Source organism: Dipodomys ordii, unplaced genomic scaffold (genome assembly GCF_000151885.1).
Source record: "Dipodomys ordii isolate 6190 unplaced genomic scaffold, Dord_2.0 Scaffold33, whole genome shotgun sequence".
NCBI lineage: Eukaryota > Metazoa > Chordata > Mammalia > Rodentia > Heteromyidae > Dipodomys > Dipodomys ordii.
Window position 1 is genome coordinate 448,964 of NW_012267249.1, and position 27,250 is coordinate 476,213.

Sequence of the window (27,250 nt, forward strand, 5' to 3'; positions counted from 1 at the left end):
ATATATATTCATTTTTCAATAATAAAACTTTCATTATAAAATTCCTTAGGCTTTTCTCTAACTATAAACACCCACATTAGTTCTGAGAGGCCAGTAGCCATATCCTTGAAATAAGGTACAGCACAACACAGAAGTCACTGATGAACAAATACACAGATAATGAATGAAAAGATGACTGACAACACTAGTCATCAGGAAAATGAAGCATGAAATAAGTATAGCTTTCATTTGTTCACTAAGCTGACATTTTTGCCAAATGATTAGCTGAGCACCAGTGGCTCATGCCTATAATCCTAGCTATTCAAGAGGCTGAAATCTGAGGATCACAGTTCAAAGTCAGTCAGGGGAGGTGGGGGAGGAGGGTATAGGGGTGCTGGGAGGAGCGGGGTAGATAGGAAGGGATGGGAAGGGGAAACAAAGGAGTAGTCAACAATGCTTGATAAGAAATGTACTCATGGCAGCCGGGCGCTGGTGGCTCACGCCTGTAATCCTATCTACTCAGGAGGCTGAGATCTGAGGATTGTGGTTCAAAGCCAGCCCAGGCAGGAGAGACCGTGAGACTCCTATCTCCAATAAACCACCACAAAGCCAGAAGTGGCGCTGTGGTTCATGTGGTAGAGCGCTAGCCTTGAGCTGAAGAGCTGAGGGACAGGGCCCAGGCCCAGAGTGCAGGCCTCATGACTGGACCCAAAAAAAAAAGAAATGTACTCATTATCTTACCCATGTAATTGTAACCCCTCTGTATGGTATTTTCACAATAAAAAAAAAATCCCCCCCCCTAAAAAAAAAAAAGCCAGTCCAGGTAGGGAAGTCCATGAGACTCTTCTCTCCAACCATCAAGAAGATAGAAGGAAAGCTGTGGCTCAAGTGGTAGAGCATTAACTAGTCTTGAGCAAAAAGACTCAGGGACAGTGCCCAGGCCCTGAGTTCAAGTCTAGAACTAGCACTAAAAACAAAATAAAACAAAACAGTAAGTTGTACCTTTACTATCATGGAAAGATCTCCTAAGACATATTTAATAAGGAACAAAAAGATGCTCTCAGAATAATACATATAATGTTATCTCTTTATTTTGATGCTAGTCCTGGGACTTGATTTCAAGGCCTACCAGAGCTTTTTTGCTCAATGCTAGTCTACCACTTAAGCTACAGCTCTAATTCCAACTTTTTGGTGGTTCATTGGTGATAAGAGTCTCATGGCACGGGCACCAGTAGCTCATACCTGTAATCCTAGTTACTCAGGAGGCTGAGATCTGAAGATCAAGGTTCAAAGCCAGCCCGGGCAGGAAAGTCCCTGAAGACTCTTATCTCCAATAAACCACTAAAAAACCAGAAGTGGCGCTGTGGCTCAAGTGGTAGAGCCCTCCCCTTTAGCTGAAGAGCACAGAGATAGTGCCCAAACCCAGAGTTCAAGCCTCACGACCGACCAAAAAAAAAAGAAAAGAGTCTCATGGCTTCCTTCCTTTGAACAGTGATCCTTAGATTTCAGCCTCCTGAGTAGCTAGGATTGCAGGTGCTATATTTTTTACCAAAAAAAAAGCAGTGGGGAGAGAGGGCTGGGATGTAGTCATTGGCAAAGCACTTGCCTAGCAAGTGCAACATCCTGGGTGCAACATCCCAGTACCAAAAAAGAAAAGAAAAAAAAAAAAACAGTTAAAAAAAAGAGGCTAGGTACAGTGGCACATGCCTGCAAATCCCAGCTATGTGGGAGATGTATACGAAGAAGGATCACAAGACCAGCCAGGGCAAAAGTGCAAGACTTAATCTGAAAAAAAGTAACTAAAAGTATAAAAGGCTGGGGGAATGGCTAAAGAGGTAAATAAACCCTAGTGCTGCCAGTAAATAAATAAATAGGCAAAACATTTGATATATTGTACACAGAATAGTGACATACTCACTTATAAATGCATAAAGAAAGATCTAGGGCTAGGAATGTGGCTTAGTGGTAAAGTACTTGCCTTGCATGCATGAAGCCCTGGGTTCAATTCCTCAGTACCATATAAACAGAAAAGGCTAGAAGTAGCGCTGTGCTCAAGTGGCAGAGTACTAGACTTGAGCAAAAGAAGCTCAAGGACATTGCCCTAGCCCTGAGTTCAAGCTCTAAGAGTGGCAAAAAAAAAGAAAAAGAAAGATCTAGAAGGATGTAACTAAAGGAATTGCTAGCTATATGGAAAAGTATACATGTCTACTGAAATAATTATTAAGCTAAAACTATGTTAAAAAGCTTCCTCATATTCAAGGACAGAGAAAGAAAACAGAAAGACAAAAAGTTGCCCTGATATGAAAAACAGTACCTTATAGAATTTTCCCAGGTACCAGCTGCCCACCTACCCCAACGTCAAACACTGAGCTGACAGGTTTGTGATCGCTGGTCTTCAAGGCCATGTGGCTCTGGTAACTCAGCTGAGTTATATTCTTTCCTTTCCAGAGAATTCGGTCACACCAGGCAGGGGCACGACACTTCTCACTGAAATGCAAAGTCCATTCTGGGAACACTCACTGAAGAAGCAAGACCCACTGCTGAGCAAGTGCCCAGCTCAGGCAGGTAATAATGGGACAGTCTTAGTGCCCATGTACCCCAGGGATCTAACATTAGTCTGTAAGGAATAATATGTATCCTGTGTGCCATTAAAACAACTACGAAAGCTTCATGAAAACAGTTTACTGGGCTGGAGGCATGGTTCAAATGGTAGAGTGCTAGCTGTGAGGGGAAAGAAAACACACACATACACATATACACACACACAACACACACTTCACTGACTGTTCTTTTTGTTTGTTTTTCAAAGTGTTAGCAAGGATTCATTTTAGTAACTGGGGCTAAAGTAAGGAGAAATAGAAAAAGGGAAACATTTCCTGCTTCCCTGGCAGGAAATGGGAATTAAAGACAGCTGACTCTCTGTCCTCTAGCCTCCTGTGAAAATTAGGACATAATAATAAAAACCATATGAGAGTAAGAGCACTATGGTCCTTCAAAGACAGTCCTTAAGGAACAAGCTCTGAATTCCTAGTGCCTGAAGTCAAATCCCGCCTCTCTACCACTTACTGTTTAAGAGGCTCCTTGATTTTTCTACGGTGCTATGGCTCACATCTATAATCCTAGCTACTCAGTAGGCTGAGACCGGAGGATTGTGTTTCAAAACCAGCCCAGGCAGGAAAAAGTCTGTGAAATTCTTATCTCCAATTAACCACCAAAAAGCCAGAAGTACGGCTCAAGAGGTAAAGCACTAGCCTTGAGCACAAAGCTCAGGGAAAGTGTCCAGGCCAGAGTTCAAGCCCTAGGACAGGCGAGAGAGAAAGAGAATAAATATGAACAAAGTATATTATATGCATGTTTGGAAATTTCATGATGAAACCCCTTATTATGTATAATTTTGTTTTGTTTTTTATATAATATATGCTCATAATTTCATTTTTAAAAATCATACCTATTCTAATAAGTGAGATGATATAAGTAAGATATACCAAATAGTATGTGACACACAGTAAGCACTAATAAAAAATAGTATCAAGCTGGGTGCCAGTGGCTCATGCCTGTAATCCTAGCTACTCAAGAGGCTAAGATCTGAGAATCATGGCTCAAAGGCAGCCCAGGCAGGAAAGTCCATGAGACACTTATCTCTAATAAACCACTAGAAAAAACCGGAAGTGGCGCTGTGGCTCAAGTGGTAGAGTGCTTGCCTTGAGCTGAAGAGCTGACGGGTAGTACCCAAGTCCAGAGTTCAAGCCCCACAACTGACTAAAATAAAATAAAATAAAATAGTATCAAGGGGCTATGAATGTGGCTTAGCAGTAGACTGCTTGCCTCGCATGCACGGTCTAGAGTTAGATTCTTCAGCACTACATAAACAGAAAAGCCCAGAACTGGTGCTGTGGCTAAGGTGGTAGAGTGCTAGCCTTGAGCAGAAAGAAGCTCAGGGACAGTGCTCAAGCCCCAGGAGTGGCAGAAAAAAAAATAGTACCAAGCATATAATAATTAGATATAAGCCAAGTTAGTTGGAACTACTGTAAGCACAGCTGACCTATTATGGAATAAAGCCCAAGGCAGTAAAAAAGACAATCTGTGGGAAGGCAGGCTGCTTAAGTGAGCAGACACTGATAGGAAATGTTCCCCCAATCCCCCCGCCCCAATTTCCTGGAATTCCTTTTTATAAATATGGAAATATTTACTGGAGTGAAAAACATAAGGAACGTCATAGAAAAATCATATTCTTCAAGTCCATGAGGTCTATTGCTTCCCAGAATTTCTAGGTTACCATTTGTTCAACCCTCTGGAACCATTTCTAACCTCTGACCTACCTGGTATCCCAGTCATCAGAGCCAGTGTCATATTTGTAGGTAGGCTGGAATGTGAGCTGACCCTCAGTGAAGCCTTCAAAGACAGTCTTTGCAGCCACCTGAATTTTGAGCTGTATAAAAGGATGGGAGAGAAAATACTTCAGAATATAAAGGTTGATACTTGAGAGGCAGAGATCAGGGAAACACAACTCAAAGCTGGCCCAGGTATAAAAGTTCATAAAACTTCATCTCAACCAATGGCTGGGTGAGTTGTATGTGCCTACATCTCCAACGACAAGAGAAAGCACAAATAGGAGGATCACAGCCTAGGCCAACCCAGGCATGAAGTGAGATCCTACTTCAAAAATAACCAATACAGGGCTGGGAAAGTGGCTCAGTGGTAGAGTGCTTGCCTTGCATGCATGAGGTCCTGGATTCAATTCCTCAGCACCACATAAGCAGAAAAAGCCAGAAGTGACACTGTAGCTCAAGTGGTAGAGTGCTTGCCTTGAGCTGAAGAGCTGAGGGACAGCGCCCAGGCCCAGAGTTCAGGCCCCACGACTGGCAAAAAATAAAAATAAAAAATAACCAATACAAAAAAGGGCCAGAAGCATGGCTCAAAAGGTCAAGTGCCTACCTAGCAAGTCTGAGGTCCTGAATTCAATCCCCAACATCATCAAAAACACAAACAAGTCAAACCTTGAATTAATGAAGAAAGAAAATCAATTTGAAATCCATGCCACTTGAGCTACATGCCTAGCCCTTTCTGTTTCTGTTATTTTTCTCTCTTTTTTTTTTGGTGGGGGGGGATCCGTCATGGGGCCTGAACTCTGGGCCTGGGCGCTGTCCCTCAGCTCTTCAGCTCAAGGCTAGCATTCTACTTCTTGAGCCACAACGCCAGTTCTGGCTTTTTTCTTTTTGCTTAGGTGGTGCTGAGGAATCGAACCCAGGGCCTCAGGCATGCAAGGCAAGCGCTCTACCACTGAGCCACCTTCCCAGCCCCTCTGTCATTTTTCAAATAGGGTCCTGTATTTGTGCCTGGCCATCCTGGACCAAAATTCCTCCTGCTCTTCCACTTTTCAAGCAGCTACAACTGTAGATATGAGTCACTGTGTCTGGAGTTTTCCTTGGATTTTTGTTGTTGTTGTTGGTTATGGGGCTTGAACTCTGGGCCTGGGGACTGTCCCTCAGCAATTCAGCTCAAGGCAAGCGCTTGAGATAAGCCACTTCCGGTTTTCTGGTGGTTTATTAGAAATAAGAGTCTCACAGATGTTCCTGCCCTGGCTGGCTTTGAACCATGATCCTCAAATCTCAGCCTCCTGAGTAGCTAGGATTACAGATGTGAGCCACTGGTGCCCAGCTTTTTCCTTGGATTTTAAGATAGGGTTTTATTATGTAGCCAAGCTGGACTCAAACTCTTGATCTTCCTGCCTTAGCCTCATACTAGGATTACAGACATGTAATACCATGCTGGTCTGGTGAATCATTTTTAAGGCTCAATCCCTTCTCATCTCCCTCACCTGTTTCTTTTGAGTAAAGATCTCACTATATAGTCCAGGCTGGCCTTGAACTTGAGACTATCCTGCCTTAGCATCCTATGTGTTGGTACAAGTATGTATTATGCCTGGCTTTAAGAATCTTAAATCTGTATCTAGAAGCCTGAATGCCACCTCACTGAGATGTCTTAAATAGCACTAGGTACACTTCAACATACTTTCTCAGCTCCAAGTATCAAACACATCATCCATCCAGCATAGTTGCTTCAAATATATATACAGAGAACTGTGTTCTTAAATTGTGTTATGTGAACTAGAGGAAATTAATCTGCCTTGATTTTCCCATCTGTGAATTTGGGGTTTATGACAGAGCTTACCTCATAGGCTCATTAGAAAAACTGCCAACAATAAAATAGTGTCTGAGCCAGGCACCAGTGGCTCATGTCTATAATCCTAGCTACTTAGGAGGCTGAGATCTGAAGCTCACCATTCAAAGCTAGCCCAGGCAGGAACATCTGTGAGACTCTTTATCTCCAATTAACCACCATAAAACTGGAAATGGTGCTGTGGCTCAAATGGTAGAGCACTAGCCTTGAGTTGAAGAACTCAAGCCCAGGCCCACAGTTCAAACCCTACGACTGGAAAAAAAAAAGTGTCTGACACATTTTGAAAGGAATAGTAACATATTGCATTAAATCACAGGGCCCCATCCAAGTCACACAAAACAAGTGAGAAAACCCGCATGTATTCCTGCCTCTTCCTTGGAGACCACACTTGGTATTGCATGGATTGGTGGAGAACTGTCATCTCTAACATAGGGGACACAGCCACTTGCCAACTTTCTGAAAATGATTTTCTGGAAATATTATCAAAGGAAAAAGCAACAGAAAGTAATTTTAACATTAGGTATGAATGTGCTGGGTGTTAGTGGTTCATGCCTATAATCCTAGCTACTTGGGAGGCTGACATCTGAGCGTCATAGTTTGAAGCCAATGTGGAAGAAAACTACATGAGACTCTTATCTACAATTAAACAGCAAAAAATAAAATAAAATAAGATAAAAAAAGATCTGGAAGTTGAGCTGTGGCTCAAGTGGTACCATGGCTAATCTTGAGCAAAAAAGCTCAGGGATAACACTCAGGCCCTGAGTTCAAGCCTCAGGACTGGCCAAAAAAAAAAAAAAGGTTTGAATGGAAGAAGATGCTTCTTGAATTGATACATATAGATGTTAAAATCAGATAGAAAGGGGCTGGGAAGGTGGCTCAGTGGTAGAGCGCTTGCCTTGCATGCATGAGGCCCTGGGTTCGATTCCTCAGCACCACATAAGCAGAAAAAGCCGGAAGTGGCACTATGGCTCAAGTGGTAGAGCGCTAGCCTTGAGCTGAAGAGCCAAGGGACAGCACCCAGGCCCAGAGTTCAGGCCCCCACAACCGGCAAAAAAAAAAAAAAAAAAATCAGATGGAAAGTAGATAATACACAAGGCCGATACTAGTACTTCAGGAAGGACCAGAAAGGAAACCAAGTTTAGGTGGATAGCAAAATGGGAATCCTCAATCCTAAGCACAGATGAAACAGACAGATATGGATAATGCTGATATAAGAATTGAGTAGAAGAAGCTGGGTGCCGGTAGCTCATGCCTGTAATCCTAGCTACTTAGGAGGCTGAGATCTGAGGATCACAGTTCAAAGCCAGCCCAGGCAGGAAAGTCCATGAGACTCTTATCTCCAATAAACCACCAGAAAACCAGAAGTGGTGCTGTGGCTCAAGTGGAGTGCTCACCTTGAGCTGAAGAGCACAGGGACAGTGCCCAAGCCCAGAGTTCAAGCCCTACGACCAAGAGAACGAAAGAAAGAAAGAGAGAAAGAGAAAAAGAAAGAAAGAAAAAAAGAAAGAAAGAATTGAGTAGAAGATTAAAAAAAAAAAAGAAAAAAATCTAGAGAGAGAAAAAAAATAGGCCAATAAAGAAACTAGCCTATAAAAAAGAACTTGTGGGCAAGGATAGGAGGCAAAATGGAGAAAGCAAAGGAAGAGGTGACATTGTCCAAAAAAAGAAATATACTCATTACCTAACTTATGAAATGGTAACCTCTCTACACAACACCTTAATAACAAAATTATATTTTTTTAAAAAGCATATATTTTTTTAAAAAAAAGCAAAATTAAGATTCTCCTTCAATTAATCTGCACTGGGAAAGAAAATGATAATAGAAAGATTTAGATTCATGACAATCCTTAGGTTATTAAAATGAAGAGAGTTTAGACTAAGAAAGAAAAAAGACATTTACATTCTGAACAACTCTGACCACTAGAACAGGATTCAAATTTAATGAAAGGAGTAGTAAGAGGACAGTGAGAAAGAAAGACATTTCTCATGTCCTGGAAATGGCTGATGACAAATGCTGGTAGAGAACAGCAGGTTACAGAACTAACTGCTATTAGAATTGAAGAGAGGCACTGAGAAAGATTCCAGGCTTACCCATGAGGAAAAGGATGCAGGTAGCAGGAGGTTCATCCTAAGAAGAATTATTAAATCATCTTAAAGATACCAAGTAGTTTCTTTATCGAAGTTGGGACCCTTTCAGTCTGAAATTTAGACTTCTTGAATAAGTGAGAACATGTTCTTGCTCTCAAAGGAGACAAAGTGCCTCAAGGAAAGAGCCAATGGAGAGACCACTACTGAAGAGAGAAAAGTAGATGAAAAGAAGAAACTACTGGACATCAGGTCCTCAGAAAGCTCCCATGTTGAGGAGGAAGTTAAGGGCTGGGAAGCCAGGCTTCTCTGTGCCCTCACAGCAGAAGCAATTGTCCAAAGAGGACAGAGGTGGCCATCTGTACCTGATCATATGCATACAGGGTTTGAAAGGCCTTCTCTTCGATGAGCTTTTTCACTTTTTCCACATCCAGCTCTTCTATCCTGTAGTTGAGGTCCCCCAGCCACAAGATCACACTGTGAGGACAGAGCACAAAGGTAACAAGGTTTAGGAGGGACTTTAACCCATCCTTTCCAGGGTGCTCCAGACAGAAGTGCCCTGAAGTTCAGCCTTTTGGGAGCTGAGTAGGGAAGTGACGTGGCTATTCCACTTTTTTTTTCTTTTGCCATCCCACTTAGCACCATGTGAAAAATGTGACTGACTTACAATTATCTTGGCCCATGATCATTATAAACAATGTTGAATTCTCCTTAACTATTTTTTGTTCTTGTATGATTGAGAAAATAATCTAATAAGATCTCAAAGTAATGCTAGACATGGTAGCACATACCTATGATCCCAGTACTTGGGAGACCAAAACAGGAGGGTTTCAAGTTCAAGGCCAACCTGGACTACACAGTGTGTTTGAGGCTAGCCTGAGCTATATACATAGCAAGACCTAATCTCTCTGTCTCTCTCTCTCTCTCTCTCTCTCACACACACACACACACACACACACACACACACAAGCGCGCGCGCGCGCGCTCACAGATGAATGAATGAACCCGAAAGCAAAATCACTTATCCCATTGCTGGGAAGATGGAAAAAGAACCAAGAATTGGAAATGATGATCTCTCAAGAACCCCAAGCCAGATAATGCCACAAAGCCTTTGCTGCTTTACATACATTCCACTTCACAAAACATAATCTCAGTCTCCAGATAGAATTCCTCCAAAAGGATCAACCTTTGTAGTGGAGCCTGGATTTAAACTACTGAGCTCCTGAGCAGTTTGTTTGTTACAACTGCTGCTTTGGGTAAAAGCAAACTCAAGGCTCTCTGATGATACTGATATCACACATCTCATGAAGTCTGAAACCAACAATCCTATCATTGGAGAATGTGAACAGCAGTATGCACACTACCAAATAATGCATCCACAGGCTAAAAGCACACAAACTGACACACAACTCATAAATTACGATACCACAGGTTCACTAGAATACAGAAGCTCAGCTGTGAGAGATCCCTGCAGGGGGTCTTGGAGAAGAAAAGCCATCATGCCAGCCTCCAGAACACCAACAAGCCAGAGACAGCTCCACTGCAGCAGGACAGAAGAGGATAACTTTATTTCCAAGCAAGCACCATGGCCCCAGTGGCTTCCTCTTCTTCTTAAAAAAAAAATGGCATCAGCTTCAACTATTACCACAAAGCCTGAAGTTCAAAGGCTTTGCATTCAGACAAATAGCAAGGTTTAGCCATAAATGAAACAAAGAGGATGAACACAAGTAAAAGATGCTCTAGGGGGAGATGGAAAGGGATGGGAAGGGGAAACAAAGGAGGAGGCAACAATGCTTGATAAGAAATGTACCCATTACCTTGCCCGTGTAATTTTAACCCCTCTGTACGGTATTTTCACAATAAAAAAAAAAAAAAAAAGATGCTCTAAGCAGTTGCAACTGTAGCTTTGTAAAGTAAGAGGAGAAAAAAGAGCCAAGTAGAGGCAAGTAGGTATTATCCAATTCTCTTGTGCTCCAGAAAGAATACATAGAAATTCCTAAAACATAATACTAAAAACTGGATTGAGATGCTTGGGTTTTTGTTTGTTTTTGTTTCTGGCTACCTTTCTCATAATGTTAGATCTAGACACATTCACATTAAAATAAATTTAATACTCTTCCAGGGACAAATGATGCTGGAAAATGATTCTAGAAGTCTACCAGATGGTAAAGTTAGGAAACTAAGAACTGCCAAGAAAGTTGGCAGCTAGCACCCCCTCCCACAACTGCATACATCACACACATGGAGAACCTCACAGGAAGAAGCCCAGACTCACTCGTGCTTGGTGATGGTGAGAGGGGGAAGACTTGGGTCAGCCTGACAAAACTGCATCCGAGAACAAATGTCTTTATAGTCTTGGTTCCTCCTCTCATATTCTTCTGTGTGGGCTGCCAGGTGCGAATTCACAACACAAATACTGGTGTTGTGTAACTGGAACCTGATTGCCACGCCACCTTTGTTACCCTATTAAAGGATTAAAAAAAAAAAATATATATATATATATATTATACACACATATATATATATCCAACATACAGTTATGTCACAAACTTTCAAAATATTTTGTCTTAAGCAATCTTACTAATAGCTTTATGAGTTTATTTTTTCACAGATAAGCATACAAATCTAGTATTAGGCATATAACTCAAGTGGTAGAGTGACTGAATAGGAAGGCATAAGGCCCTGAGTTAAAATCCTAGTACCTAAAAAGATTTTTTTTAAAGAATCCACTAAGGTACAAGGATTAGTCAGTATTGAAAGATGAGTCCAGAGCCTGGCTCTCTCAATTTACTGCTCTTTTCTCCTATCACAGACAAGCCATGTGCTCTCTTTTCTCTACCAAAAACTCTGTTGGCCAGATGCCAGTGGCTCATATCTGTAATCCTAGCTACTCAGGAGGCTGAGATCTGGGGATCATGGTTTGAAGCCAGCCTGGGCAGGAACAGTTCATGAGACTGTTCTCCAGTTAACTACCAGAAAACTGGAAGTGGTGCTATGGCTCAAAGTAGCAAAGTGACAGCCTTGAGTGAAAGCTCAGCTCAGGAACAGCACCCAGACCCTGAGTTCAAGCCCCATGACAGACCAAAAAAAAAAAAATGGATCTTGCAAATCGCTGTGAGCATTCTGTTTTTCTTGATGACCCAACACAGATTCTGCACCATTCTTCATGAACTTGTCAGGATTAACCAGAGCCTCTAACGCTAAGTAACCAGGAATACAAGTGTTAGTTGGGCAAACAAGCTGAGACTTTACTACCAGATGAACTCTAGTCTGTTCAATCCAGCTCTGCTTGAGGGGACACTGGCTCCCTCAAACTAGCACTGATGTAGTACTGCCATCAAGGGAAGCTGAGACAAAACTTGGGAGTCAAGGTCTTTAATGGCAGAATATCAGGCAAGGACTCACCATTCTCCCCATAATTCCTGTCCCCACAGTCTCAGCTGCCACTTCAGAGATATATGCTGCATGTTCCTGTTTGACATATAATAGCAGCATAATCCCAACCAGTCGGATGAGCTTTACCTAGGAAACATTCAAGTTATAGCATGAGAGAGAAATTGTAAACAGGAACAAATGTCCCCAAAGAGAAGTAGTCTTAAAGCTGGCTGACAGCATCAACTCCCGCATGCTAGGATGCAAGATTTGACTCACTGAGCACACTTTACACCTAAATGCTCCCAGTTGCCCAGACCCTGAATCATTCCCACCCAGAGGCACCTGTTCAAAGGAGATGGAACTGAGAACAAGAACAGAACTAGAACTGGCTTACAATAAAGGTCACTGAAAGGAAAAAAAATCTTAGAATTTCTCTACCAGTAGGTAACTGGGGCTGGGAATGTGACTTAGTGGTGAATACTTTGCCTAGCATGCATGAAGCCCTAGGTTCCATTCCTCAGTACCAGATAAACAGAAAAAGCCAGAAGTGGCACTGTGGCTCAAGAGGTAGAGTGCTATGCTGGGCACCAGTGGCTCGCCTATAATCCTAGCTACTCAGGAGGCTGAGATCTGAGGATTGCAGTTCAAAGCCAGCCCCGGCAAGAAACTTGTGAGATTTATCTCCAATCAACCACTCAGAAAGCCAGAAGCAGCACTGTGGCTCAAGTGGTAGAGCACTCGCCTTGAGCTGAAGAGCTGAGGGACAGCACCCAGGCACAGAGTTCAAGCCTCACGACTGGCAGAAAAAAAAAAGGTAGAGTGCTAGTCTTGAGCAAAAGAAGCTCAGGGACAGTGCCCAGACCCTGAATTCAAGCCCTATGACTGGTAAAATTATATTAAATTAAAAAAGAATAATAGCCAGGCGCAGGTGGCTCATGCCTGTAATCCTAGCTACTTAGGAGGCTGAGATCTGAGGATCGCGATTCAAAGCCAACCTATGAAACTCTTATCTCCAATAAACCACCAGAAAACTGGAAGTGGCGCTGTAGCTCAAGTGGTAGTGTGCTAGCCCTGAGCTGAAGAGCTAAGGGACTGGGCTCAGGCCCAGAGTTCAAGCCCCATAACTGACAATAAACAAACAAATAAATAAAATTAATAATAATAATAAAGGTCCCTGACTTCTCCCTGACCTTTGCATATTTGGCATCTGGATGAAGACTCTCTGACACAGCTTTAAACCATTCTTCCTCCTTTGGAGTATCATGAAAGAAAAAGGCTTCCTTACTCAGATCCAGCTCCTGGAACCTATTGGAAAAGCAGCCAGTTAAGACAGTAGAGGAAGACAACATGGATAAAATGGTTTTCAAACTGGTTTAGAAGCTTATGGCCTAGCTACACTACAGAATCCTCAAGAGGGAATAAAGATAAATATTTAGAGCCAAAGAGCTAACTGATGTATCCCCATTTTACACCTACCATCCCTGGTTCATTCAAGGATCAAAATGAGAACTGGGATTCAAACTCAGCCTACATAAATTTCCATCTAGGCTTCCTTTTCTGGCTTCCAAACCAACAGGACACAGGATAATGGTGGCAAGATAGTACATGTAAAAAAATGATTTGGAGCTGGGAAGTTGGCTCAGTGGTAGGGTGCTTGCCTTGCATGAATGAGGCCTGGGTTCAATTCCTCAACACCACATAAGCAGAAAAAAGCCAGAAGTGGTACTGTGGCTCAAGTGGTAGGGCACGCTAGCCTTGAGCTGAAGGACAGCACCCAGGCCCAGAGTTCAGCCCCCATGACAGAGAAAAAAAAAAAGATTGGGCTAAGGAAGCAGCTCAATGCTAGAGCCCCTGTCTAACAGATGTAAGTAATGCTCTGGGTTCACTTCCCAGCACCGAAACAAAAGGACTTTAGCTAATCGTCCTTACTTGGCAAAAAGTATTTTTTGCTGAAAAATTCAGTTCAAGATGTACAGATTTTAACAGAAGGTAAACTAAGAATTAAATATTAGTATCAAAATGACAAGCATAGTACTTTGCCAAACTTTTGTTTACTAAGAAGAACATCAAACAGAGAGGCAGCTGTTATTCAACACATGCTCAGTTTTCAATTCCTTCATCTGTCACAAAGACTTGACTACATATTCATGTCCCCATCCCTTCATCATAGTTCAATGTTTTTAGAATGGACAGATGACCAAAAGAGAATCACTCACCCTACACAGTACACATCTGGTGCCTGGATACCATGGCTCAGCCAGGGCCGGAGGCATTCTTTCGGGGATTGTCCATTTACATTGTATGTTCCCACAAAAAACCTGTCCCCCAAGAGAATTGATCAGCGATTTGGAGACAATATGGAGAAAACCGGGGAAAGATTTTACTTGGCTTCATCTATAAATGGCATTTTTAATATTATTTATTCATTTATTTTTCTAGAGCTGGGCTTGAACTCCCAGCCTGGGCACTGTCTCTGAGCTTATTTGCTCAAGGTTAGTGCTCCAAGTCATCAGCAAAAAAGCCACAAGTGGAAGTGTAGCTAAAGTGGTAAAGCACCAACCTTGAACAAAAAAGCCAAGACTGAAACTCAAATCCTTAGAGTTCAAATCTAGTACCAGCATGCAAAATAATAATAATAATAGAAAAATCCATTAAAAAAACAAAAAACAACAACAACCTGGATGGGATCACTCTTTATGAAAATGAGGAGAGATTCTATAGTACACAGTTCGCTTTTAAATTCAAGGTGTGGGAGGGAAGTACTTGAATTCTAGGCCCAGTTAGTTACCTGAAGTTCTGAATGTAGGTGTACTCCTCTTCTTTCTGAAGTAGATGTGACTTCACAATTGTTTCTCTCAGCCCGAACTTTTGCACTGATAAAATATGAGCCTTGTCTGATACTGTGATGGTGGAAGAGCGAACCATGTCAGAGATTTCAGACTTGGATTTATTGTGCCTGGAAAAATAAAAGCATTTTTATATTATTTTGATGAGTCCTTGATGGCAATATAGGTGAATATAAGTCAAGGACAGACATTCCCACAAAGAAGCATCTGAATCACAGAAGACTATAAGAGACCAAAAGTAAGCTTATTTGCTACAACACACATGGAGAACTTATTGAACTTGTATGTTGTTGTTCACATAGTATATTGGTCTGGACAGTAGATTCATAGAATCTTAGACCAGAAAGAGACTTTGAAGATAATCTACTATGATTCATTCATGTTCAAGTGAGACAAATTAAAGCCACCATCATCTACAAATTTTCTAGGCTGGATGGTGGCACAGTGTGGACTAAAACTCTGACAGGACAATGCTCTTTCTAGAACCCTGTGCATCATCTAACAAGACTTTAAACCTTTCAGACCAGGAGTCAATGGCTCATGCTACTTAAGAGGTTGAAATCTGAGAATCTCAGGTTCAAAGCCAAGCCTGGGGAGATAAACCCTTGTCTTTTACTTCCAATTAACCATCAACAGCCAGAAGTGGAGGTGTGGTCAAATGGTGAAGTGTCATCCTTGTGCAAAAAAAAGCTAAGAAAAACTCAAGGCCCTGAATTCAGATTCCAGAACAAGCATGTGTACACTAGTACATGCAGGCACGTGCGCGTATGAATACAGAGGGAGACACACACACACACACATATTCAGATTTTTAGTTTTGCATTGCTAATTCCAATTCTTTTTTTTTTTGAGTTGGTCAAGGGGCTTGAATTCTGGGCCTAAGTAAGCACTGTCCCTGAGCTCTTCAGCACTTGAGCCACAGTGCCACTTCTGGTTTTCTGGTCTCACAGACTTTCCTGCCCAAGCTGGCTTCAAACTGTGATCCTGAGTCTCAGCCTCCTGAGTAGCTAGGATTACAGGCATGAGCCACCAGTGCCTGGCTGGCTAACTGCACTTCTATATCTCTATTCCACAGGAAGTCACCCAAAATAAAAGGAAAGGCAACAGAGTCAGGTACCAGTGGCTCATGCTGTATGTAATCCTAGCTACTCAGGAGCCTGAAATCTGAAGATTGTGGTTTCAAACCAGCCTGGGCAGGAAAGCCCATGAGATTTTTAATCTTCAATTAACCCACAAAAAAGCCAGAAGTTTTGGCTCAAGTGGTAGAGTGCTAGTCTTGAGCAAAAAAAGTTCAAGGACACTGCCCAGGTCTTGAGTTCAAGCCCCAGGACTGGCATCGAGAAAAAAAAGGAGAAAGGAGACAGAGGGAAAGAGAGAGAGAGGAGAATATATACTTTATTATTTGTATAGTACTTATACAATAAATTATTCAAGTACCAACTTAAGCAAAAATTGACATATTTACCTATCAGAACCATGACAGTTCCAAGAAAGTTTTGTTGGAGGTTATTTAATGAACCAAGACACATAAGGCACTTAAAACATTCCTAACACTTAACAAATGTCTGATGAGTGTTTGTTATCACTATTATGTACATACTAATTAAGGCTATGGAAGGCTTTATCTATGTAAAACACCACAGCCCAAGTGTCGGTAAAGAAGGACTGATCTGGAGCTGGGAATGTGGCTTAGTGGTAAGAGTGCTTGCCTAACACACAGGAAGCCTTGGGTTCAATTCCTCAGTACCACATAAACAGAAAAGGCTGGAAGTAGCACTGTGGCTGAAGTGGTAGAGCATTAGCCTTGAGCAAAAGATGCACATGGACAGTGCCCAGGCCCTGAGTTCAAGCCCCAAGACTGGCAAGAAAAAAAAGAAGGATGGCTCTAGCTACATTTCATTTAGGAATTGTTCACTATTGCTGATGGGCTTCATTAAAATCTTGACAAGATAAAGTGTTTTATCCTGACCAGATGATTCAGGCTATGATCAATAGGGGGCATTGGAATCTAGACTAAATATACTGTAATAGTGTGTCTCCTGGAAAATTTTTAAAAGTAAATAAACCACAGATTAAGGCCAGCCAGGACAGAAAAGTCCCTAAGATTCCATCTCCAAAATAACCAGCAAAAAAAAAAAAAGTGTGGTCAATCAAGCAAAAGCAAGTAAAGCAAGTAGGAAACCCTGAGTTTAAAAAGAAATAGTCCATGTAAAAGGATGGTGCTAGCCATACACACTAAGCGCTCAGTGAATGTCAGGTGTTTTTTAGGAACACATCTTAGACCCAGGCTACTTGGAAGAACTTACACCACGAACAATAGCAGTCACAGTTCTCTCTCTACTGGTAAGAGCCTCAGTCGTAAGAGGTATTAAAAAAAAGGGTTAGCCGGGCACTGGTAGTTCATGCCTGTAATCCTAGCTACTGAGGAGGCTGAGATCTGAGGATCACAGTTCAAAGCCAGCCCGGGCAAGGAAAGTCCGTGAGACTCTTACCTCCAATAAACCACCAGAAAACCGGAAGTGGCGCTGTGGCTCAAGCAGTAGAGTGCTTGCCTTGAGCTGAAGAGCTGAGGGACAGCGCCCAAGCCCAGAGTTCAAGCCCCATGACCAACAGAAAATAAATAAATAAATAAACGGTTGCACCAGGCCCTGATGGCTCATGCCTGTAATCCTAGCTACTCAGGAGGCTGAGATCTGAGGATAGCAGTTCAAAGATAGCTCAGGCAGGAAAGTCCCTGAGATTCCTATCTCCAATAAACTACTCAGAAAAAGCCTGAAGTGGAGCTGTGGTTCAAGTGAGCCTTGAGCAAAAGAAGCTCAAGGCAGCAATCACGCTGAGTTCAAGCCCCAAAACCAGCCAAAAAAAAAAAGAGGAGTTGCATTACCTTGGGAGCAAGTTTTCTGGTTTATCCTGGCTCCCAGAACTTGGGTTCATAAGCATGTTTTTTCCATTTGGCCTTTCACTGTCAAAGTTAGAGCCACCACCTAGAGAGAAGGAGAAGGAATTGAGACAGACTAAATTCGCTTTAATATACAGAACACAGCTTCTCATGGAAGTGGCGCTGTGGCTCAAGTGGTAGAGCGCTAGCCTTGAGCTGAAGAGCTGAGGGACAGTGTTCAAACCCAGAGTTCAAGCCCCACAACCCCCCCAAAAAACACACACACACACACACACACACACACAGCTTCTTAAATGGTAGCCTAGGGAATTGGTGGAAGTCCATATATTGCTTAGAAGCACTGCAAGGCTCATGCTGGCATCTGGGTGAAATCCCACAGTGCAAACACAGAGGGGAAAGAACATCTTACCTGGATGTCTTTATCACTACAAATATAAATTATTCTAACTAGCCCGTCTCTTTTTCTTGGAGATAGAGTGTAAAATAGAAAAATTAAGACCAGCCAGCCACTGGTGGCTCATACCTGTAATCCTAGTTATCAGGAAGCTGAGATCTGAGGAGTTTGGTTTGAAGCCAGATCAGAAAGGAAAATCCATGAGACTCTTTTTTTTCTTTTTGTCAGTCCTGGGGCTTGAACTCTGGGCCTGGGTGCTCTCCCTCAGCTCTTCAGCTCAAGACTAGTGCTCTACCACTTGAGCCACTTCCGGTTTTCTAGTGGTTTTATTGGAGATAAGAGTCTCAAGGACTTTCCTGCCCAGGCTGGCTTTGAACCACGATCCTCAGATCTCAGCCTCCTGAGCAGCTAGGATTACAGGCCTGAGCCACCGGCACCCAGCCCATGAGACTCTTATCTCCAATGAACCACCAGAAAACCGCAAGTGGTACTATAGCTCAAAGTGGTAGAGAGCTAAGCCTTGAGAAGGAAAGGGAAAAGGAAAGGGGAAGGGGAAGGGGAAGGGGAAGAAAAGGAAAGGAAAGGGGAAAGGAAAAGGGAAAGGAAAAAAGGAAAGGAAAGGAAAGGAAAGGAAAGGAAAGGAAAGGAAAGGAAAGGAAAGGAAAGGAAAGGAAAGGAAAGGAAAGGAAAGGGGGAAGAAAAGGAAAGGAAAGGGGAAAGGAAAGGAAAGGAAAGGAAAGGAAAGGAAAGGAAAGGAAAGGAAAGGAAAGGAAAGGAAAGGAAAGGAAAGGGGAAAGGAAGAGGGGAAAGGAAGAGGGGGAGGGAGGGAGGATGGGATGGAGGGAGGGAGGGAGGGAGGGAGGGAGGGAAGGAAAGAAAGATTAAGACTTCAAAATCTAGAAATCTGGAAGTGGCACTATGGCTCAAGTGGTAGAGTGCTAGTCTTGAGCTGAAGAGCTGAGGGACAGTGCCTTGGCCCAGAATTCAAGCCCCATGACTGACAAAAAAAAAAAAAAAAGAAGAAGAAGACAAAATCTAGAAACCTGTTTTATCACTTGTTTTATTATTTATTGACATATGACTTTAAGTAAACCCTCTAATTTTTCTCAATGTCAGTAATTTGATCTGCTCTACCTTCCACATGATTTAACTGTAAAGCTCAAATGAATTGATATGGAAGTAAGCAATTTAATATACAACACATTCTATAAAACAGAAGATAATTATTACCATCTTCTGTAAGCGAAACTTCAGCTCCAAAGAAGAGAAAAAGGCAAAGGTTAGACAGCTCACAAACTGGGAAGGGACCCAGTGGTCTGGGAACAAGAAGCAGTTGTCATTGCTGACAATTACCCCTGAAATCCAAAAAAGCCTGAGTATCATCAACAAAAAAATTATTTGGGAAGATTTGTTCAACCAAGATAAACCTTAAAAGGAAAATTAATCTGCCAAGAGTTTCTCAGTTCCTTAAAAGCCAAATTTCCTGTGAACAGAGAACAACATGAAGAAGCCAGGGAGAAATGTGACATCAGTACACAAATTGAGAAAGAACACTGGAGGCATGAAACACTGCTGGAGAATTTTGCTTTGAAGACTACTGCTAAACACGGGTTTCTCAAACAAGCATCATGTGAACCAAAAAGAATAAACTTTTGTAAGAAGAAAACTCACACATTTGAAACATGAAAATAGCTATACTTCAATGTCTCCAATCAATCACTGAATGCTATGGACTGAATATTTATGCCCTTGCCCATTCATAAGGTAAAATTCCACATCCTACCAAATTGTTATTAGGAGGTAGGACCTTTGAGAGGTGGTTAGGTCCTAAGGGTAGAGCCCACATAAATGGCATTAGTGCCCTTATAAAGGGCTAAGAAGAGCGTTCCCCTTTGGCCATACGAATACAACCTTTGGCAAACCAGGGAACAGGCCTTCTTCACTAGACAATATACTATAATGAACTTGGAATTCCTAGGCTCCAGGACTATGAGAAACAAAATGTCTTGTTCGTAAGCCACCCAGTCTACGGTATTTTATTATAGCATCCTAATGGAGTAAGACATGACAGCCTTTCAAGTCTGATTCCCAAATGCCTCTCCAATCAATACAGCAATGTCACTGCAATAGAGGCAGTTATTAGCATCTCCCTTAAATGACTTCAACAGCTTCAACTAGTCTCTCTGCCTCTTATCTCACTCGCCTGGCTCCAATCAAATCTCTGCACTAAGGGTTTTTGGAGAAAGATAAATCTGACACCTCACTTTAAAAACTTTTTGTGTGTGAATGGTACTTAAGTTTGAACTCAGAACCTTGAGCTTGCTAGGCAGGCACTCTACTAATTGAGCTAAACCTTCAGACTTTTTTGTTAGTTTTTTTTTTTTTTGATAGGGACTTAAGTTGTTGCCTATTGTGAAACTCATCCCAGTCTCTACCTTTCCATCTCCCAAGGTGCAGGGATTATAATCATGATCAATTAATGTGGCCCTGCATTAAACTTTTCAAAGACTCTCTGGTGGATTAACCGAAACTCATATAGTCACCAAGGTTCTTCCCAGTATGAATCCTGCCGCCTTCCCCCAAGCTATGTCACTTACAGTCATCTGGCCACCAGCTCCTTGATGACACATTCCAAATACATTCAAGTCAGTGCAGCTTCGCAGAAGTCCCACTGGAAACTGACCTTCTTCTCCCTCACTTAGCTTTAGGGCTAACTCCTAACTATCAGTGAGCAGAGGTCAACAGTATTTTTCTGGAAAGGGCTAGAGGGTAGATGACTCGGGATTTTCTAGCCATATAGCATCTGTTACAACTGGTCTACTCTGCCACTATAGTATAAAAGCAATAAAACCAATAAACTTTTATGTATGGACCCTGAGATTTAAGCATCATAATTTTCTTTTTCTTTCTTTCTTTTATGTTTTTTTTGTTTGGTCCTGGGGCTTGAACTCTGGGCCTGCACTGTCCCTCAGCTCTTCAGCTCAAGGCTAGCACTCTACTACTTGAGCCACAGCTCTACTTCCAGTTTTCCGGTGGTTAATTAGAGATAAGTTTCATGGACTTTCCTGCCTGGGCTGGCTTTGAACCATGATCCTCAGATCTCAGCCTCCTAAGTAGCTTGGATTATAGGCGTGAGCCACAGGTGCCCGGCCAGCATAATTTTCTCACAAAATATATTTTTAAATGTATTAAAAATATAGCAGTATGGGCTGGGCACCAATGGATCATGCCTGTAATACCAGCACTCAGGAGGCCTAGGCAAGAAGACCCCAAAATTCAAGGCCAGCCTGGGACACATAATACATTCTAGGTTAGTCTGTACTGACAAAGTGAGACTGTATCTCAAAAAAATAAGCAAAATCATAGCATTTTACAGAACAAAGAATAAACAGTAATGTATATAACTTTTTTGTTTTTGTTGTGTTTTTTTTTGGGTCAGTGGGGTTTGAACTATGGGCGTGGGCGCTGTCCCTGAGCTCTTCAGCTCAAGGCTAGCACTCTACCACTTGAGCCACAGTGCCAATTCCTGTATAACTTTTTTTTTTTGCCAGTCATGGGGCCAGAACTCTGGGCCTGGGCACTGTCCCTGAGCTCTTCAGCTCCAGGCTAGTGCTCTACCACTTGAGCCATAGCGCCACTTCTGGCTTTTTCTGCTTATGTGGTGCTGAGGATCAAACCTAGGGCTTCATGCATGCAAGGCAAGCACTCTACCACTGAGCCACCTTCCCAGCCTATAACTTTTTTGAGAGTTGGGAGTCTGGCTCTATTGCCCATGCTGACTGTGAACTCCTGACTCAAGGGATCTTCCCACCTCCATCATCTCCTGCATAGCTGGAACTACAATATGCACCATCATGCCCAACCTGAATACATGCAATTTTTTAAGTCATTTAGGATTTAATAAGCAGTACTGTCACTCTGCCTTTCTTTGCTCTTCCAGGAGCATATCAAGCTCACTGCCAACTCTTTGCCCATGTTGATCTCTCTATCTGGAATGTGCTTCCTCCTGATCCCCACAGTGCTCACTTCTTAGTTTCATTGAAGGCATTACTCAAATATTAGAAGCTCACTCTGATACTCAATGAGAGGGCCCACCACATCACTTTACCCCCTGATTCCAGAGGCTCCTAAACTTTTAGTTCACAGTTCCCTACAGCCTCTAGACCAAAAGAAACACTTCTAGCTAATAGAGCCAAATATATACACACATATTTTTTCCCCAACAGCTTAGAAGCCATTTCAAAAACCAACACACAAAAGTAGAAAATATTTCCATCAAGCCAGGATCCAGTGGCTCACATCTGTAATCCTAGCTACTCAAGAGGCTGAGATCTGAGGATCTCAGTTCAAAGCCAGCCCAGGCAGGAAAGTCCCAGAGACTCTTATCTCTAATAAACCACTAGAAAACCGGAAGTGGTGCTGTGGCTCAAGCGGTAGAGCACTCGCCTTGAGCTGAAGAGCACAGGGACAGAGCCCAAACCCAGAGTTCAAGCCCCACAACAGACCAAAAAAAGAAAATTCCCGTCTCTTTTTTTTTTATGGGGGGGGTCCGGTCCTGGGGCCTGAACTCTGAGCCTGGGCACTGTCTCTCAGGTCTTCAGCTCAAGGCGAGCACTCTACCACTTGAGCACAGCGCCACTTCCAGCTTTTTTCTTTTTGCTTATGTGGTGCTAAGGAATTGAACCCAGGATCTCAGGCATGCGAGGCAAGCGCTCTACCACTGAGCCTCCTTCCCAGCCCTATTCCCGTCTCTTTTTAACCACAGTTATCACTAATGTGGACCTGCAGTATTACACACCTTCTCAGAATCTGGTTAGATGCCACACATACAATGTTCTACATAGTTTATGTACAGTAGAAGCTTAGCATCCCTAATCCAAAATCGAAAACGTTCTGAGTGACACAAGAGGAAAATTCTACACCAGGAAACACTAGTATGCACAAATCATTAAAAAATAATGTAAAAAATTACCCTCAGGCTATGTACACGAAACACAGACCATGTCATGCTTAGATGAGCCCTGGTCCCAGATATCTCATATGTGTAAATATTCCAAAATCTTCCTTTCAAATCCACAATCTGAAAGTCTTCCAGTCCTAAGCATCTTGGGTAAGAGATTGTTTTCCATCACAACCACCCAAAACCGAGATCTACAATGATTTCATCAAAAGGAAGGCAGGCAGCACCATCTACTGTTGACCTACTGACCTGGGAACTACTCAGACCTAGAAGTTTGGCTAGTTTTCAGCAGATGTGGATTTAAGTTTTCCACGGTGCCTCTGAATATCACTACAGAGCTCCAGAGATGCATCAGAGCACAGTTTAGGAACCACAGTTAGCCTTAAAACTTTTTCCTCCTAGAACCATTTTTTGTATCAAATCTTACATTTATAAGAAATCATGTGTGTGTGTGTGTGTGTGTGTATCAAATCTTACATTTATAAGAAATCGTGTGTGTGTGTGTGTGTGTGTGTGTGTGTGTAATTGGATGCCATTCCCACTAAATGTAAACAAGCCCTATGAGGCAGAAAATGGTGTTCTCCATGCTATATTCTTGAGATGCAGGAGAGGCCCCTAAGCACACACATGTGTTCCCTACATCAAAGTATCATAAAACTTAAGTTGAAGTCCTACTCTCTCACTGTCTTTCCACAGGATCTAATAACTTAACTCCTTGCTTTTGTTTTCCACCTAAAAAGTAGGTTGTGTATAGTGGCATGCCAGTGATTTCACATCTATAGTTCTAGCTACTTAGGAGGCTGAGATCTGAGGATCATGGTTCAAAACCAGCACAGGCAGAAAAGTCCATGAGACTCTTGTCTCCAATTAACCACCAGAAAACCAGAATCAGAGCTGTGACTCAAGTGGTAAAGCAGTAGCCTTGAGTGGAAAAAGCTCAGGGACAGCACCCAAGCCCTGCGTTCAAGCCCTATGACTGACAAAAAAAAAGTAGGTTTAACATAAAAAAGCTCACGGGGCTTTGTAACAGGCAAAGGCAAGTATCTATCTGTGTTTTTCAACCTAGGGAATTCTGATTAAGTGCTCTGTTAGGGATTTCTAAGTGCTCCCTTAGGATTTTTGCTTTTTACTTCCTGTCAGACTGAAAGGCCACCTGGAGACAAGTGGTTTGTCCTATAGATTCTGCTTCAATCCATGGTGGGTAGTAGACTGGTAAGAAAACTGCCTTGCAGATCTGCATCTTGCCAGGGCTCTCACGTGAAATCTTTCCCTAGAGTTGCTCCAGCAAGACTAGAATGTCTTCATTCACAATGGGAACTTCAAGGCATGATGTCTAGGGGTTCCCGCCACAAGACTGTCTTCTTAGAAGCTCTTCTCTCCAGAATTTGGCACAAAATCTGGTTGCCAGAATCTCTACCAAATACTATTGCACAGAACCATGACCCCTGTGGCTGGCCCACCATCATATGATGAAGTACAAACTCATCCTTCAACTTCACGACCCACTCAGGAGTCATCTCTATAAAGCCATCTCTGGCCCTCTCCAAATATATATATTGGGTTTTTGTTTGTTTATATTTGTTTTTGTTTGTTTTGTTTTTGTTGGTCATGGGGCTTGAACTCTGGGCCTGGGTGCTGTCCCTCAGCCCTTCAGCTCAAGGCTAGTGCTCTACTATTTGAGCCACGGCACCACTTCTGGTTTTCTGAGTGGTTTATTGGAGATAAGAGTCTCACAGACTTTTCCTTCCCCGGGCTGGCTTTGAACCATGATCCCCAGATCTCAGCCTCCTGAGTAGCTAGGATTACAGGTGTGAGCTACTGGCACCCAGCTTCCCTGAAACTCTTATCTCCAATAAACTAGAAAACTCTTATCTCCAGAAAACTAGAAGTGACACTGTGGCTCAAGTGGTAGGGCACTGGCCTTAAGCTGAAGAGTTGAGGACCAGAGTTCAAGCCCTAAGACCAACAACAACAACAACAAAATACAGTCCTAGAATCTGAGGCACAGTACAACCTATATATAGCAACACTTGGATAAATAAAGTTTACAAATAGTCTTCTATTAGCAAATAGTCTTCTAAAGCAAGTCTTACTGCCAAATTGAACTTGGGCCAAACAAAATTCTTCTAAGCATTTTGAGCTCTGGCCAAAAAGACAGCATGAGCTGATATAGCTATACACATTGGAAAGGAGTGGAATACAAGTCTATGCACATATACCCCACATTTATAAATTACACATGGTTGTGGTTTGTCCCCAAAGGTTCAGTGGAAGCATAGTACTGTGAGGCAAATGTTAAGAGGTGATAGAACTGCTGAGATATAGGACCTATAGAGAGGTAATAAAGTTATTGATGATGGTATTCTCAGAAGAAATTAAGGTGGTAATGGAATCCTACTTGGTTCCCTCAAAAGTGGTTTGTTATAAAAGGATCAAGTGGTTGTAGGCCAGGAGCTGGTGGCTCACACCTGTAATCCTAGCTACTCAGGAAACTGTGAACTGAGAATGAAGGTTGGAAGCCACCAGGGCAGGAAAGTCAGTGAGACACTCATTTCCAATTAACTACCAGAAAACAGGAAGTGGATCTGTGGCTCAAGTGGTAGAGCACTAGCCTTGAGTAAAAAAGCTTAGGGCTAGTGACCAGGCCTAAGTTCAAGTCCCATGACTGACCCTCCAAAAAGCAAGTCTAAAGGTTATGGCTCAAGTGGTATGTGCTAGCCCAACAGGCAAGAGGCCCTGAACTCAAACCCCAGTATGGAAGGAAAGAAGGAAGCAAGGAAGGAAGGAAGGAGAGAGCTAGCCATTGTCATTTCTCAGTGGAAGGATTTACTTTTCTTTTTGCTTGTATGTACTTTCAATGTTAGCTACAATATCTTGTTTTACATACAGACATAGGCTTTGGAGTCAGACTTCTTTCCCTAACTCTGGCTGTGTGACCTTGAGCAAGTCTACCTAACCTCTCCAAGCCTCGGCTTCCACAACTGAACAAAAAAAATAATGGTATCTTCCTCCCAGGGTTGCTATCCTTTTCTCCAAGATTACCTCAAGGCTATCCCTTACTCCATAGCCAAAAAGCACTTAGAAGCCAAACCAGATCTGCTGAAAGCCCAGAACTGCAAAACAAAGACAGGAAACAACAGCATCTCAAGTTCAGTATCTTGAAGCCAGCCAGGCCTACCATTCATATGTGATCTGAGTTTTTTCACACAAGGAAAGCAACAAACCAAAATCAAAAAGCCCCATTTCTCCTGAGCATGAGTGACTAGCGTTTATAATCCTGTCTGCTCAGAAGTCTGAGGTCTGAGGATTTTGGTTAAAAGCTAGCCTTAGAAGACAAGTCCCAGAGACTCTTATCTCCAATTTACCAGCAAAAAGCCAGAACAGGAGATATGGCTCAAGTGGCAGAATACCAGCTGTGAGTGGAAAAGCTGAGCAAAAGTAAGAGGCCCTGAGTTCAAGCCCCAGTACCAGAAAAACAAGCAAAAAAAAAAAAAAATCTCATTTTCTTTGCAAAATGTCTATGAGATAGCATTATTTCTTAGTTGCCTGCTTCTTGCTCCTTCTATCTCCATCTTTTGTTCCATTTCCTCTTCTGCACCCTTTAGTTTTTGTAAGTAGTCCTCAAGATCTAGACCAATGCTGTGTAATTTTTTTTCAGTTTTTCTTTATTTTAGGCTTTCTTATAGGAACTGATTTTAGACATAGCAAATAATCGTGGTGGAGAACGATTTGTTGTCTCCTATAAATATGGTAATGGAAAACAATGCTTCCATTGAAAGTTGCCAATAATATCTCATATTAAAATCATCCTTTTTTCCTTTCAGGTCCGTTCTTTTCAAGGATAGCATTTTATATGGCAAGCACAGGGCAAAGCGAGAAGGAGAGAGAAAGGGAGGAGGGGAAAGGAGATGGAGGGAGGGGGGGGAGGGAAGAGGGGGAGAGGGGGAGAAAGGAAGAGAGAGAGGGAAAGAGAGAGAGAATGAATGCCTGGCTTTTTTTTTTTCTGATTAACTGGATGTAAGAATCTTGTGAACTTTTCTTATACTGGCTTCTAACTGCAATCCTCAGATCTAGGCTGGCTTGAAACTGCCATGCTCAGATCTCAGTTTCCTAAGTGGCTAGAATTACAAGCATGAACCACTAGTACCTAACAAGTATAAATTTTTTTGAAAACAGAATATTCTTTTTTTTTTGTCAGTCCTGGGGCTTGAACTCTGGGCTTGGGTGCTGTCCTTGTGCTCTTCAGCTCAAGGTAAGCAAGCGTTCTACCACTTGAGCCACAGTGCCACTTCCAGTTTTCTAGTGGTTTATTGGAGATAAAAGTCTCACAGACTTAGCCGGGCGCTGGTGGCTCACACCTGTAATCCTAGCTACTCAGGAGGCTGAGATCTGAGGATCACGGTTCAAAGCCAGCCCGGGCAGGGAAGGAGAGAACGTGAGACTCTTATCTCCAATAAACCACCAGAAAACCGGAAGTGGCGCTGTAGCTCAAGTGGTAGAGCGTTTGCCTTGAGCTGAAGAGCTGAGGGACA

General features: G+C 42.5%; 1 protein-coding gene across 1 annotated transcript in view; it reads right to left on the reverse strand.

Moving 5' to 3' along the window:
- The window catches only part of Inpp5b (inositol polyphosphate-5-phosphatase, 75kDa), a 56,922-nt gene that overhangs the window by 14,021 nt on the left and 15,651 nt on the right, over positions 1 to 27,250 (reverse strand). Inside the window, exons 3-11 of the mRNA XM_013016979.1 lie at positions 17,350 to 17,449; positions 14,408 to 14,575; positions 13,836 to 13,937; positions 12,810 to 12,924; positions 11,650 to 11,766; positions 10,520 to 10,707; positions 8,610 to 8,721; positions 4,299 to 4,408; positions 2,331 to 2,466 (exon numbers count right to left, since the gene is read on the reverse strand). Of these exons, the coding sequence (XP_012872433.1) occupies positions 2,331 to 2,466; positions 4,299 to 4,408; positions 8,610 to 8,721; positions 10,520 to 10,707; positions 11,650 to 11,766; positions 12,810 to 12,924; positions 13,836 to 13,937; positions 14,408 to 14,575; positions 17,350 to 17,449 (1,148 nt within the window). The remainder of the gene's footprint in view (positions 1 to 2,330; positions 2,467 to 4,298; positions 4,409 to 8,609; positions 8,722 to 10,519; positions 10,708 to 11,649; positions 11,767 to 12,809; positions 12,925 to 13,835; positions 13,938 to 14,407; positions 14,576 to 17,349; positions 17,450 to 27,250) is intronic.